At 47.3% G+C, this 14,063-nt stretch overlaps 5 protein-coding genes across 5 annotated transcripts; 2 read left to right on the top strand and 3 right to left on the bottom strand.

The window, feature by feature from the left end:
• Positions 1-850: 850 nt before the first annotated feature.
• Positions 851-3,304, bottom strand: SERLADRAFT_356787 (uncharacterized protein; the record flags this gene model as incomplete). Its single annotated transcript, XM_007319898.1, has 8 exons — positions 851-1,363; positions 1,418-1,749; positions 1,805-1,905; positions 1,958-2,042; positions 2,093-2,224; positions 2,277-2,602; positions 2,657-2,969; positions 3,042-3,304. The coding sequence occupies 8 exons, from the start codon at positions 3,080-3,082 to the stop codon at positions 945-947; spliced, it is 1,749 nt and encodes a 582-aa protein (XP_007319960.1).
• Positions 3,305-3,785: 481 nt separating this feature from the next.
• Positions 3,786-6,792, bottom strand: SERLADRAFT_471060 (uncharacterized protein; the record flags this gene model as incomplete). Its single annotated transcript, XM_007319897.1, has 17 exons — positions 3,786-4,285; positions 4,341-4,556; positions 4,610-4,714; positions 4,770-4,821; positions 4,879-4,963; positions 5,020-5,201; positions 5,256-5,324; positions 5,382-5,460; positions 5,514-5,523; positions 5,593-5,645; positions 5,716-5,798; positions 5,857-6,056; positions 6,114-6,149; positions 6,207-6,276; positions 6,329-6,596; positions 6,649-6,674; positions 6,702-6,792. The coding sequence occupies 15 exons, from the start codon at positions 6,505-6,507 to the stop codon at positions 4,112-4,114; spliced, it is 1,593 nt and encodes a 530-aa protein (XP_007319959.1).
• Positions 6,793-8,466: 1,674 nt separating this feature from the next.
• Positions 8,467-9,806, top strand: SERLADRAFT_471059 (uncharacterized protein; the record flags this gene model as incomplete). The annotated part of the gene is made up of 5 exons (XM_007319896.1): positions 8,467-8,507; positions 8,528-8,641; positions 8,697-8,755; positions 8,812-9,543; positions 9,605-9,806. The coding sequence occupies 2 exons, from the start codon at positions 8,748-8,750 to the stop codon at positions 9,533-9,535; spliced, it is 732 nt and encodes a 243-aa protein (XP_007319958.1).
• Positions 9,807-10,488: 682 nt separating this feature from the next.
• Positions 10,489-11,485, top strand: SERLADRAFT_393244 (uncharacterized protein; the record flags this gene model as incomplete). Its single annotated transcript, XM_007319895.1, has 3 exons — positions 10,489-10,937; positions 10,990-11,358; positions 11,415-11,485. 2 exons carry the CDS (start codon positions 10,598-10,600, stop codon positions 11,334-11,336), a joined length of 687 nt encoding a protein of 228 aa, XP_007319957.1.
• A 107-nt stretch (positions 11,486-11,592) lies between these two features.
• On the bottom strand, positions 11,593-13,798 carry SERLADRAFT_393233 (uncharacterized protein; the record flags this gene model as incomplete). Its single annotated transcript, XM_007319894.1, has 4 exons — positions 11,593-11,749; positions 11,794-12,922; positions 12,974-13,263; positions 13,320-13,798. 4 exons carry the CDS (start codon positions 13,796-13,798, stop codon positions 11,593-11,595), a joined length of 2,055 nt encoding a protein of 684 aa, XP_007319956.1.
• Positions 13,799-14,063: the final 265 nt, after the last annotated feature.

The raw sequence follows: 14,063 nt of genomic DNA, 5'->3' as shown, positions 1-14,063 counted from the left end.
TAGTTTAAGGTGATCTCTTATAAATGTAATGTAACATACCTCAGCCGCTGCCCGAGAGGCTATAGAAAAGACTGAGGTATTCCTATACTAAACCCCCTACTACTTATAGTCAGAGGTGCTACTTGCTACAGTATAATGACTCCTAGAAGAACAATGGTGACTCCATGGAGTGGTGGCTATGCTCCATGGAGAACAATGGCTGCTTCGGGAGAGACTGGGTTTATCCGGTTTTGTCATGAGGTATTCCTATACTAAACCCCCTACTACTTATAGTCGGAGGTGCTACTCACTACAGTATAATGACTCCTAGGAGAACAATGGGTGCTTCGGCAGAGACCGGGTTTATCCGGTTTTGTCAGCGCCCTAATCATGGCCATACATGTGAGTTCATCGTCCAATTCAGCCAATGAGAAGCCATTAGGACGAAGATTTTGAATCCGATGCATGTCTTCGTCAATCCTGGTCATAAGAGACTGCAGGGATTTGTCCTCCTTCTTTCTGATAGAGAAGAACTCTTGTTCTCGGGTCTTGTACGGTATGCACAGAAAAGTCTGTAGTGATTGATCTCTCACTTGTTGAAAATATTTTATCACGTATAATGAGATGTATGTGGGTATATCATGGACAGTATTACTGGTTAATTTTGATTCGAGTCGTTTGATGATATCTTGCGCACAGTAATCAATACGAGTTTTAGTTTATAATGGACTAACTTATTATCTGCCACCAGCAAGGCAACTAGTATCATCTGGAAAAGACGGAAACGACATCACTATGATTCAATGTACTTCGACCCTTCGACACATTTCTCGAAGAAACTAAGTGAAGCTTCAAGACGAAAAGCTACTGGCGGATGACACCTCAACAAATACCATTAGAGAGTTGTTTTGGATCAAAGCATAATGCACAAATCTGTACGACGACACGCGCTGTATATCATAATATCATGATAGCGCTGCAATTTTCCCCAGAAGAACATTTTTACCCTTCCCATCAGAATTTTCGATACTGCTAGTCACGTCATGATTAAACCATCCCTTGACTGTGCTTTTCTCTCCTTTTCTCCCTTCTTGTTGAACTCTCTCGAGCAGTTCTGCGATGACAAATGCACCATCCCCCTTAGCCATGCTCACAGTTACGTCCTGACCTACCACTTTGAGGAAGGCCGATGCAAACGCTGATGGAGAAAATGCGGGACAGAGCGATATTGATTTGGTGGTATGTGAAAAGTGACCTCCTTGTAGGAGCGTTTTGTACATCCTGGATGTATGTGGTAGGTCAATGGGATGAGGCTTTGAAGGATCTTCGGAAGGATATGTTGACGATAAGGCATTTAGGAGTGCGGTTGAAGCCGAGCTTTTATCTGTCCAAGAACTAGGGTAAGGAATGGATAATCCGAGGGAGAGGTCAAACTTACCTCCTTCAGCAAAGAGCATGATTTCCAATACGACCAAACTACCTCCAGTATCCCTTGCCACCTCCGCCCCACTTTCCTCTACAAATTTCAACAAAGTCTCACTAGCAGCACTTCTGATTTCTGCTTCCCTGGTCTTATTTTCCTTCTTGCTGGTTTTTTCTCTTGTGCTGTCCGTGTCTGCGATAGTGACAGTCTGCGCAGGAGTGAAGTGTCGTCTACTGCGTGGAACAATAAGATAGAAGAGTGAGCGCCTGCCTTGAGGTGTGGTGGAGAGCACAGAAGCGCGTGAAGCGATTTCGGACACAAGCGATTTCGCCGTGAGTTTTGTGTCACTGGGATTGGGACATAATGAGAAGAAAGGTCAGAAAAAAAAGCGTTCATGCGTACTCGATAATATCCAGTGCTGTAAAAAGTACCAGCTGGGCCTCATCGTCGATACACATCCGTTCAACATGTGGCTTGATTGTCTTGACTATATGCTTTCGATCCTAATATATCTTCTAAGCACTTGTGAAATGAAGATACGCGAGAAGGGCTAACTTTTGCAGTGCCCTGAGCGATGAGCTCTCTGACAACACGACTGCCATCTTTTGTGTGTACCATTTCGGCTAAGGCATCTTGACAGCTATATAGTGGGTCAGAGAGCCCCTTGTACAATAATGAGAAGAACAATACCTTTCAAACATTTCTTTGCGGAGTTTTTCCCGCTCAGTTTCTTCCGGTATGTCATTGACCGCAGAGAGATATTCCCAGAGAGCACGATGGACGATAGCATGAGTAACTGCACCCTTGTCAGGGTTATTGAATCTACAGGTAGAAAATTGGAAGCAGTTGGAATTTTGAGGGTAAGGGCGCTTACATCGTTATCAGATTTTCTTTGAGTGCGACAAGGATCCTCTTTCTTCGTTCACCTTCCACTCCCTGTAAAACGCCACGGAAACCTTGCTTGGCCATAACTTTCTCTTCTTCGCTTCCGCGTGTGACAGTAAACAAAGCCGTTTCTTTACCATAGAAATCGCGAAGTAGTATGGTCCGTTCATAAGCATTTGCGTAAAGCTCAAAAGAGTCAGCTAGAACGCTAGAGGCTTCCCGATGCAACAGAAGGCGAAGAACATGAGATTGAAACTCCATAAGGATAGATGGTCGGTGTGTTGGGCAAAGTCGAATTAGCTTGGTCACTAGGAACTAATGCGAAAAAAATTGGTGCTTCATTTCCGATGTCGAGCGCGAATTGCTAACCTTCGAATACTTGTTCTGTGCAAGATCTCTATAGTGGCCTTTGAGTTCGCCCGCTACTTCGTCCCTTTCCTTCTGTCCTCCATATTTTACAATGGTTTGGATGATACGACTTGCATCATGCTTTAGCACAAGCTCTTTGACCTTCCCCCTTACGACATCCATGAGATCATGTATATGCTTTTGTCGCTCCGTCGTTGGGATGTTTTTTTGGCGAGCAAGTGACCACACGCGTTTTGCGTCCGTAAGAAGTACTGAGTGCGGTTTAGCAGCCCGGCGCTGCTCCTGAAGGACTCGTTGAGCTTTATGAGATTCCCTTGCAGCTATAAGAGATATCCATAAGCACCGACAGGGAAAAAAGCTCCAACAACAGACGATCTCAGGAAACTTGCCATTAGGATTTTTAGGTTGCGTATGATCGACCTCCATAGCATCATCTTTCCCATTATCTTCCACCTCCCCCTCGAGTTCATTGTCCTCTTCAAAGTCGTCTGCATCCACATCGTCCTCTGAGTCTCCTTCGCTATCCACTTTTACTGGTAAAGTTACTGGTCTGCTGCGTTTCTTGGTCTTTTCCACTACATCGCGGCCGCCTGCTTTTGTACCGACTTCGTTTGAACTAGCGATATGGGTTTTTTTGGCTTTAGGTTCCCCTCCTGACGGTGCAGACCGCTTTTTGGAGGATTTTTGGAACTTCTGGAGAGCTGGCATATGAGATAGGCGATGTCTGCAACAAGAGATAAATACTACAGCGACCTTGTCTCTGTTCGCCACATTTTACACTTGTCACGTGATGAACCCCGATTAGTAAATTGAAGTTCTTCGCAAGTTCCTTTCATAAGTTGACAAGATAACCTGTCTCTTGTAGACGCCAAGGGTATTTGTGACCACCAAACGTAGTTGCACTTCCAAAAATCCCAGACACTGCTCCATTTACTAATATCCCGAAGCCATATTAACCTCCATCACTAGCCATTCTGCTACTTTATACCACCTGTAATCCAGTAGATGGCTATCAACAAGGACGCATATGACCGAGCTCTACAGATGTTTGAGGTTGGTATCCTAAAAGCAACTGAGGATTGCACATCCTAATAAGTATGTTTCAGTTCTGAGTGTAGGCGCGATGTTAGAAGTAGGGCTCTTGTCTGTTCGAAGACCAAAAGGATACGGAAACAGTAATGGAAGACATGAGTCTAACCCCAGTTGTTATGTAGCAGAGTCCGTTTTCCTTTACTTCGAACGACTGAGATAAATGGCCTCAAACATTCACAGACATCACAAACGACATTTTGATAAGTTAAGCAAGACACCAAAAAGTGGTTCCCGTATTAAAATAGCAGAGTAAATACATAAACGAAAGATGAAGAGTAATGCTATTTTGCCTAAAGCACGAGTCCAATTTTGTATTAAAATTTTAACGAAAGTGCGTGTGACTCTATCAGCAACCAACCACATCTACGACGAAATAGTGCAGTTAACACCCTTGGCGATAGCCTGACCCAAAGTCGCGTTGACATGGTTGAAAATCGCGCACTGCTTGTCCTTGATGGACTGGTCAGAAGCAAGACCGAGATGTCCAATGACGTTGGAGATCAGGTTAGCCTGGTCAGTCGCGGAAAGACCGTTCCACTATAGGTAACGACGTTAGCAGGCTGATGTATCATGTAAAGATATTACTACTCACGAAGATACGAGGCAAGTCAAAGTCGATCTCAGAAGGCGTGCTGAGGTACTTGAGGGCGGTACCAGTCCAAACGGTGTGGTTCTCGTTGGGGTAAGGGTTCTGCTCAACATTCAGAGGGTCTTGCTGAGAAACAAAGTTGGGACGTTTGCCCTGGTTGTTGAAGTTCATGAAACCATCGCGCAGGAAGTTGGCAGTGGGGTTTAGAGGGCAGTTAATCTGGATACTACTTTTTAGTACTCAAACATTCAGGCGGAAATTAGAATACATACGGGGAGCTGCTTGTGGTTAACACCAATGCGGTAACGTTGAGCGTCACCGTAGGCGAACAGACGAGCTTGGAGGGTAGGGTCAACAGATGAGTCCAAACCGTTGGGCTGTCAACGCAATCTTATGTAAGTTGAATCCCTGGTATGGAAAGAAAGGACCAACCATCTGCGAAGGGTCAAAACCGAGCTGCTCAATCTCAGCGAAGTAGTTTGTGCTAAGATTCGCAAGGCGTCACAACGATGGCGCGATGAGTAAACCGAATATAACTTACGGGTTCTGGTTAAGGACAATACGGCCGATTTCCTGGAGAGGGACCTCATCGACGAGCCATTCCTTGGTAAGATCAAAGACATTGTCTGCGGGATGAGTGACTTAGCATGAATAGCAATGTGAACAGAACGCCTTGACATACACTTGTATGCTTCAGCCTGAGCAGGGGTCATGGTCTGGAAGTAGACAGTCCAGCTTGGGAAGTCACCAGCTTCAATGGAGTCAAAGAGATCCTGGACACCAAAGTCGGGGTTCTGGCCAGCCTGCAAGACGGCCTCAGCCTCAGTGTTGTTCTTCACACCCTGGTCAGTGTAAGCCGAGATCCTGAGAGCAAGTGTTAGCGCCTAGAGACGTCTGATAGATCTATTCAACACTCACTTGATGTAAACCCAGCTTCCATCAGCTTTAATGGCGCGGAAAGTGTTACCACTCCAGGCGTTCATATGTCTGGCAACTCAAGAATCAGCCAACCGCCCCTCTGACAATACAACGAGGTAATCTGACCTGAAGCCGTAAGGAGTACCCAAATCAGACATGGTGCGCATGACCTGATAGATCGATTCGTTGTTTCCCGAGAGGTAATCTAGATTCGTGTCAGTTTAAGTTGATGGCATTAACGTTATAAACTCCACATACCCCAGAAGTTCTATATCATGCGATTCGGCAGGATCAGTAAGTGGGAGGTACCGTGAGAAAAGGATCTAAAGATATTTACGTTCTTGTTCAACAGGTTGGTTTGAGGCTCACGCTTCTGCGAACGAATGAAATCTGGAAAAGAAGATCACGAAGGAGGCAACATATCAGATGAAATCCTCATAAGTATCAACAGCCGACTGACGAGGGAATTTGACGGGGTCACGGAGCCAGAAAACAGGGTGGTTAAGGAAAACCCAGTCAAGGATACCCTCATCAGTACGCATCCTACAAAAAATAGAAATCTCATGAGAGACGATCTACCAACGACATGAAGAAACCTTACTTGAAAGCAGCTCCGCGAAGATCTCTGACACTGTCAGCGTTACCGAGGTTACCGGCGATAGTTGAGAAACGCGCAGTCAAAGGAGTGCGTTTGCCGACAGTCGAGAAAAGATCAGCCATGCTGTAGTTGGCACCGGTGTCGGTGGTGACTTCAAAGTACCCATGGGCTCCTCCACCTTTGGCGTGGACAGTACGCTCGGGCTACATGTAGGAGTTAGATGTAGTGAAAGGCACGCAAATGGTTGAAATTTAACTCACCACACGCTCACGAACGAAGTGAGCAAGTTGCTCGATCTATTTCCCCACGGTCAACTGAGATTCAAAAATCTGGAGAAAATCGAATTCATTTACCAGATTCGTGGACTGCAGGAGAAGGGGACCAGTGGTTCCCAAACGGTCCGAGTACAGCGGGTTGGGATAACTGCGACGTTAATGAGCACATTAAGTGGCATCCACAATATGAAGATACTTACGGCTGGCCACCTGACAGCGTGTACTCAAGCTTGGAGGCGGGATCGTTATACAACGTATCCTGTTCAGTTGGTCCATCATAGATGTCAAAGGGAGCACTGGAAGTGTCGCGCTTTTCCGCAGAAGCGGCGGCGCTGGCCAAGCCAGAAACGAAAAGAGCTGAATAAGTTGCGAACCGCATTGCCTACTCTTGTGTCGGGTGGAGGAAAGGTGCTTCTGGAGGGAAGACATCGAAAGCGACCGCCTTATAACGGCTGACGGGAACGTCAATCGAGATGACTTATTGGGGAAGCTGATAAATTCACCTTAGAACCTTGACGACAGGAAATCGTCTTTTCGCCGCTGGCAAAAATCCATACAATTTGGATATGATTCCCCTGAAAATCAAGCGGTTGATTCGTCTGCGTTCCATCGTGCCGTAAAATCGCGATCATAGCCTTTTCAAAGAGGTAAGCGGTCCGCTTTTTTTGTTCTGCCCTCGAAAGGTGATATACGTTGCGAGATCGAGCTTAGTAGTCAGACTAGTTGGTGACGGGTAAAAAAATTGCAAGACACAGCATAGTGTACTGGTCCGATTTAACGGTGTCAGAAGACTTGTGGATCCTGCCCATAAAGCAAGCGAAATAAGAGAACGTTAGCACAGGAAATCAAGCAAATACTGACAGGCGCAGTGTTGAGTTACTCGATTGGTGAGGGACAGGTCCGTAGTCAACGCTGTGGCTGAGCAAAGAAGCCAAGGCTAAGATTGAGCGCGCGGCAATCGAACGACAATGTCGGTACTTGGGCGGCAAAAGCCGCCTAGATGGGAAATAGTTCCGTAGTATTGGTCGTGACAGGGACCAAATGACATGAAGGGTCACCGGATACTAGTATGTCCAAGCGGTCTTAGTCAAATACGAACTAGGCTAACGCGAAGCTTCATTTGTTTTCGTGTTTTGTCAAAGATGCCATCAATCCTCTACCATCGTGGGACCAACTTCCGTCCAAAGGGTCATCTGATCCATCCCATCTTGTATTACGTTGCCTTTTCCGCCGGCGTATCATTCAGTCCGTCTGGGCATTCGCTCAACGACAATAGCTACTACGTCCTTTTCTCTCTTACTTGTGATCCGATCTTGCAGGAAGTGATACTCGGTCTCTCTCTCTCTCCTTGTAAATCCACAACACCGTCCAACCTCCCCCCCGTCGCATCTGTCTTCGTTAACTCGTCGAACGACCTATCCCCCCTTTATGGCGTGCTCTGACATGAGCAGCACCTGTAGTGAATAAGCGCGGGTGCAGTAAGACGATGCACCATGAGATCGACAACCAAATAGTACATTTTTCGTGCGAGAAGCAACGATTTGGCATGACAATTACTGCCGGATTCCCCATCAGTTATGAGTATCTCTAGGCGCGTCTACGAGCCTCCCTGCACTCGCAAATAATCCCTCATCCTTGCGGCGGTCCAGCGGAAGGAGTGGTTGACGCTGGGTTGCAACACAGGTGAGTGCAGAAATGCCGTCTTTCTTACATGTTTTGTGTCATTGACGCCTGATTTGCATGTCTTTGTGGCGTTAGGAATATGTAACCTTTACCTACCCGAAGCGTACCTTTAAGCCCATCCACTTTGAAGCGCTGACAATAATTAACACCCCCTGGCACCGCTTTGCTTGCCTCTGCCGCATCATCCTCGTGGATCATGCGCCTAGTTTACCTATTTTTGCGGTTTGCTTTCGGATATTCTATCCCCGTTTTTACTACCGTACGGCCTTGAGTAGACTCAATAGTCACTTTGGATCTGATGTGACTCTTCACTGCGGCGTAGGCGGTACGCTCGAATGGGGCTTTCAGCCCCTCGTGATTTGCGAGCTCTGCAATTTCCCATCTCCTTCGGGAACATAGCCTATCCGAGTAAGTTCACGTTGTTCAGTCAGCCCAGACTCAGGCTCCAGCTCAATATTCTCAGAAGTTCATCACTTGACTACAGCCTATCGGCTCCTGCACGTTTGAAGATCTTTATGCGCCCAAGTCAGCGTCCCGTGGTTTGAAATGTGGTACGAGAAACCTTAAGCTGTCATCATTCTAACTGACCCTTGGCATTTCCCTTTCCAGGAAGGGAGAATAGTTTTTAAAGGCGTCATCTCATCGGTCAAAAATTGTCGTTCACCACTTCTAACTACTCCAAAAACATCCTGCCCATCATGACTATGGACTACCAGTTTTTGGCTGCTTCCGTGTTCGGAGGCGTTGTCCTTACACTTTTAGCCAACGCTGCTTCTTACAAGCTTCCCGGACTTCTGAAGAGCATCAGCAGCACTCTTCTGAACGTTAATGTTAGTCGTGATCGCTCGTCTTCCTTGGTACTTGTAGCTTACACATTTATAACAGGACTCGGTTAAGAGCAACGGGGGCAAAGACAGCAATGATTCTGGCAGACTGATGACAAGGTAGATGATTACTAGACATGCACAACATCTTCACCCTTCTAACATATCTACTACAGAGCACAAGTGGCGGCCACTCACAAAGAGGGAACTTGGCAACGCCAGGCTTATGAAGACTACAAAGGAGTTCTCCTGAACGAGGACTTGATTTTCCCTTGCATCTATGCTACCAAGGGCTTCAAGACTGATGACCAGCTTTACTTGTTTATCGACTCTGACGACCTCTCTGACCCCCGCCACATCCGTTCCCTCGCTTCCGCCCTCTCCGACTACCTACCCCAAGCACATGGCCTCGGCCCCAACACGTCCCTTGTCCTCCTTGCCAAACAGAACAACCAGCCTTGCACCGTTGACGAGTACAACGACCAGTTCTGGAAGCTCCTTAATGGTCTTGCCAAGCTCGACAACAAGCCTTGGCCCACTGACGTTCCCCGTGACATCGACACCGACAGATGGTGCTTCTGCTTTGGCGGAGAGCCCTTCTTCACCGTCATCCAAACCCCCGCTCACCAAGTCCGTCACTCGCGGTATGCCAAGGGCCTCACCATTGTCTTCCAGCCGAAATGGATCTTCGATATCCTCTTCAGCACCGATGCTAAGCGCGCTGGTGCCCTCTCCAAGGTCCGCTCACTGCTTGTGAAGTATGACCCTATTCCAGTTAGCCCTGAGCTGAAGAACTACGGAGATGATGGTTCAAGGGAGGCTAAGCAATACTTCTTGTTGGACGAGAACCTTCCGGCTTCGTGCCCTTATGAACAGCTTAGCCCATCGCAGGCAACTTAAAATTAAATGTTCGTAATTTCCGTCTGTGTTGTGAACGCACCAAGGCTAACTTGTTCAATGTACACACAGACATTGATCTATGTTTAAGTCGCGGATATACTTGCCGCAGATCTTCTACTTTCACAACGACTTCCTTATGGAGATGAAAGTGTGTCATCACTTGTGTGGACAAAAGTTGCGCTTTGGGGCAAATAGTCAAATATATATATTAGATTGTATTTTCTCGACGACAATGCAAACCATTTGACTGAAGAACTTGAAGTTTTACTTTCCATTTTTGAGGATTGATTTTGGGAGAAGTGCGGATCTTTGTGTATTTCTTAGCGTTTAGCATTCGGGTTTGAGGGATCTGAAAATTTGCTAACTGTCGCGACTCATGACGTTTATTTTAGTTTATTTACCGTTGGGTAGATCTGACAGTGAAATCTCGATCAGTGGGGGCTGATGGCACCTCTGATGTCGGACAGGGACCCCGAAAGAATTACGAGGGACTCCAATGTCGCATCTTCGCGGCAAAGTAGGCGCCCATTAACAACCAAAGCATAGCGAGCGGGGCCATATGGCATATGGCGTTGTTCAAACGTTCAAGGGGCGTGCCTTGCCGATGTTCTTCTGTTGCATGCTCCAGCAACATCGGGGGCCTTTGTCGTTACCGCTAAGATGCGCTTCCATAGGCGCTCTGAAGCCTCTCGAGGCGGCACTGAGACGGCCGGAACTGAAGGCATACAGCACGGGGAATCGTGAGAATATCATCATTAAATCATCATATTTTATCTGGAACCAAAAATCCGAGGAATTTTGCCCGGCTATCACGTAAATACTAACACCGGAATATTACGTAAGTAAGTGCGGGCCGCCTTGTTTGAGCTTTCCTTGTGGGGTCAAGCTGGAAATCGATGCAAAAGAGAGGAGAAGATTTAGTCGATAGTGCCCACGGTGGCCTTGTGACTCAGAAGGAGCATGGACTGCCTTGTCCTCGAAGATGCTATCCACCGGACTTGTCCGACGAGAATAAAGCAAGGGCTCTAATCCACCTTGTCTTCCATATCGACATTCCACACCATGGCTTCCCCCCCATACACTATCATCGGTACTCCCTTCAGCACTTTCACCCGGTCCATCACACTGGGCATGACCCACAAGGGTCTGAAATTCAACCAGGTTCGCGTCACACCCCACTCTGAGACAGCCTACGAAAATCACCCTTTTGGATTCCTGCCCACGCTCATCATCCACGAGATCGATGGCAAAAGAGTCGATCTCAAATTGCGAGAGAGTCAAGCAATTGCGCGATACATTGACAGAGTGGCACCTGAACCAAGTTTACACATATCCGCAGGTGATGGTCGTTCCATCATCACAGAGCAGATGTGGGAATTTGTCAGCCTTACAGGGGCGCATGGTAAAGAGTCCGTCCTATTCTCCCTTTTCGATTGATTCTGATTTCAAAACAGAATTCCCAGCAGTCGAGGGCGGTGTCGTGAAGCCTCGTGTCGCGGCGAACGATGAAGGAAAACTGACAGATGCTGAAATTCGTGCTAAAATTGACCCAGGTGTCACGAAACTCCGGAAGCATCTTGCACTGATGGAGGCGTTGATGGCTCCAGAAGGATTTGTCTTTGGAGAGACGTTGAGTTGGGCAGACTTTTTCCTCTTTCCACTCTTAGCAGACTTGAGAGCCGTACCTGAAGGAGAGCTCCTTAGTGATCGGCTCAGACAGTGGATGGCAAAGATGGATGAGTTGGACGCTGTGAAGGCTACCTCCGCCGGAACACTGTCTGTCGGAGCAAGACCCCCTTAAAATAACTCAGGCAGATCAGGAGGTCAGTAACTCCATCACTCAAAACCTCTGATTGAACTTACTAACTTTCCGACTCAGCAGCGCAGTGTGGCGCAAAAGACATGAGTTTATTAGTCGTGTAACATCATAGAATTACGTGCCTCGTTACGAATACAGTATGCAAATACCCCATTTGAAGTGAACTGGAAGCTCTGAAGATTTGAATTGTCAATTCAACTGCAAGTGTGAAAAAAATGCTCTTTCAAGAAGGCTTCATTTATGGAAGTAGCGACTTACGGACTGCCAAGGTGCCGTAACAATCATATGATGGAAGTGTTTCCTGTAACTTGTCGCCTACCGAGAATACAATCGATATTCTAACTCCACGGAAAAAAATTAACAGACAATTGGGCACGTTTAGTAAGTAAATCGTTCTCTACGAACGTGCTCCGAGTCCACGCCAGCAATATTTAGAGACTTCATCGCACTGGTCACAAATGGCAAGGGACCACAAATGTGCGGCTCCCTGTGCTTTGCATCTAACCTGCTGAATAGTTCCCCCTTGTCATCAAGGCGACCCTTGTGTGTAATCAGCGAGACGAAAGGAGGAAGCGTAGAAGGCTTCTCCAACGATCCGGGAGCAAACATATGAATGACGAACGAAAGATCAAGTGGGGTTGGCAGTTCATCAGTACTCCCTAACTCTTCAAGAGAATCTGATATCAAACCCAACATCACGTCCGGTTCCCTAGTTGACAGAACCAAAACGATATCCCATACACCGAAAGTTTGCTTGACCAGGCCCGCAACGTATCTTGCCAGACTAAGAAATGGGGTCAACCCGATGCCACCTGCGATCCAGAGTAGTCGCCGGCCACCATCACATGCAGCTATTGGTTCAGGAACCGGCAGGTCACCACCAATACCTCGGAGGCGTGCGGTGATATTAAGTGGTGTCACGTCAATGTCGACGCCACGAGCACCTTTGGCTGCGTGGTCATCAACAATTTTGTAAAGTATCGGCGTAATCAGACCACCGCTAATTGTTCTGATTGTGAGCGACATTGTGCACGGTGATATCGGTGTGGGATTGGTGGAGACGGTCCAAGTTCGTACACAGTCATCATTTTCGGTACTTGGTCCCTCTTCCCATTCCAGAAACTCGTGTGATCGAACTCTAAGGAGCTCGGACAACTCCAATACCGCATTCTGACTAGGTTTGACTTCAATGGGCCTGGATGTATTGAATGTGAAGGTTGCCAGCGTGTCATTGTGAATGTTTACACGAAGAAGGGAAAGTATGACATCTTCATATGAGGCGGCTGGAGGCTTCTCTTCTGCCAGATACCGAACAGGTGGACTGTATGGACTGCGCGTTGGTTCCACAGCTTCACGCATCGGTAGAGCATTCTCTACATAGGCAAAGCCCGTGACACGAATTGTGGTAATAACGTTGGCAGCTGGCATAAGTCGTTGCGCATCCTGACCAAAAAGCGTGCGAGCAGTGCCCGTCACGTATAAAATGGCTCCACTGGAAAATGAGGGGAAAACGAGACCTGCCAGCGGAGTCACGTATATGTTTCCTAAAGAGTTCATCATGCGGTTTCCTGTAAACCGATTAGTTATATAGAGTAAAAAAGGACTACGGTATTATTCACCGGCATAATTAGGAAGCACTATTGTTCTACCATCGCTGGGGCGGACACGAACGAATCCAGGACGACCTCCGCGATGGTTAGTGCTGACATGCGACGGATACATTCGCTCATCCTCAGGAGGAGCAACGTAAGACGTGCCTAAATAAGCCGTATCTGCAGAGTGTATAAATTCAATAACTTCGTCGGGCAGGCGATCATAATCATTCATTGAAAGTTGCTGGTACACCAGCTGAGGAGAAGCATCAGGATATGGCGTAATTGTGCGGACATTGATATATTTGGGACATAAGCTGCAGCACCGATGGGCATTCAGCATGCGCACGGTCACGATGGCGAAAGCGCTTACCCAAGGGCTTGGTTGACAGTCAGCTGAAGGCACATATCTGCGCCATCAAAGGAAACATCTGAAACACTTCCTGCAAACTTGTTCCTTCTCCGAGTTGACACTTCTATGCCCAAAGCAGACACCAGTACATTTGTTTTACTGCTTCGTTCCTTGAAACGGTGCAGGTTATCAATGGCTGGATCACCATCCCAGACGCGGGCATTGATGATGAGTGATGTGTCACAAGGGCTCGAGATGTATGCAGGCTCTCCATCTTTCGAACATAACATCGATGCCCATGGTCTTCCCTGATCATCGAGCGTAGTGGTGGGCAAAAAATGGAGGCGGCTGGTGTGGAAAATTCGATGTTGCTCCGGTAATCTGTTAACAATCGCCTTGATCGATACCCGCTCAGGGAGATGTATGATTTCTTGGATGGCTCTCTCTCCTGAATGCCATCCTTTGAGGGCACATTGGGGTGCAAGCGTAGCTGTAGGCATGAGATATAGTGAGGATTAACGCTGCGAAGATGATGATATGAATATCGCTGTGCTCGACTCTTAAGTCGATGAGGAGACTGCTTACTATAATGGAGAGGCAAGTGTTAGACACGAAGCACGCCATTTTTTCTCGGCCAAAAACCAGTGTTCTCCGAAGCTTTCAGTAATACATACGCCGCATAAGATACCCACTGGGGTTTGATTGACTCAGACTTGCGCCGGAACTTCGATCTTGTTTTGCTGGAATGGAGGTCACGACTCCAGT

The sequence above is a fragment of the Serpula lacrymans genome (assembly GCF_000218685.1).
Source record: "Serpula lacrymans var. lacrymans S7.9 unplaced genomic scaffold SERLAscaffold_9, whole genome shotgun sequence".
Classification (NCBI taxonomy): Eukaryota; Fungi; Basidiomycota; class Agaricomycetes; order Boletales; family Serpulaceae; genus Serpula; species Serpula lacrymans.
This window is presented reverse-complemented; position numbering and strand designations above follow the sequence as displayed.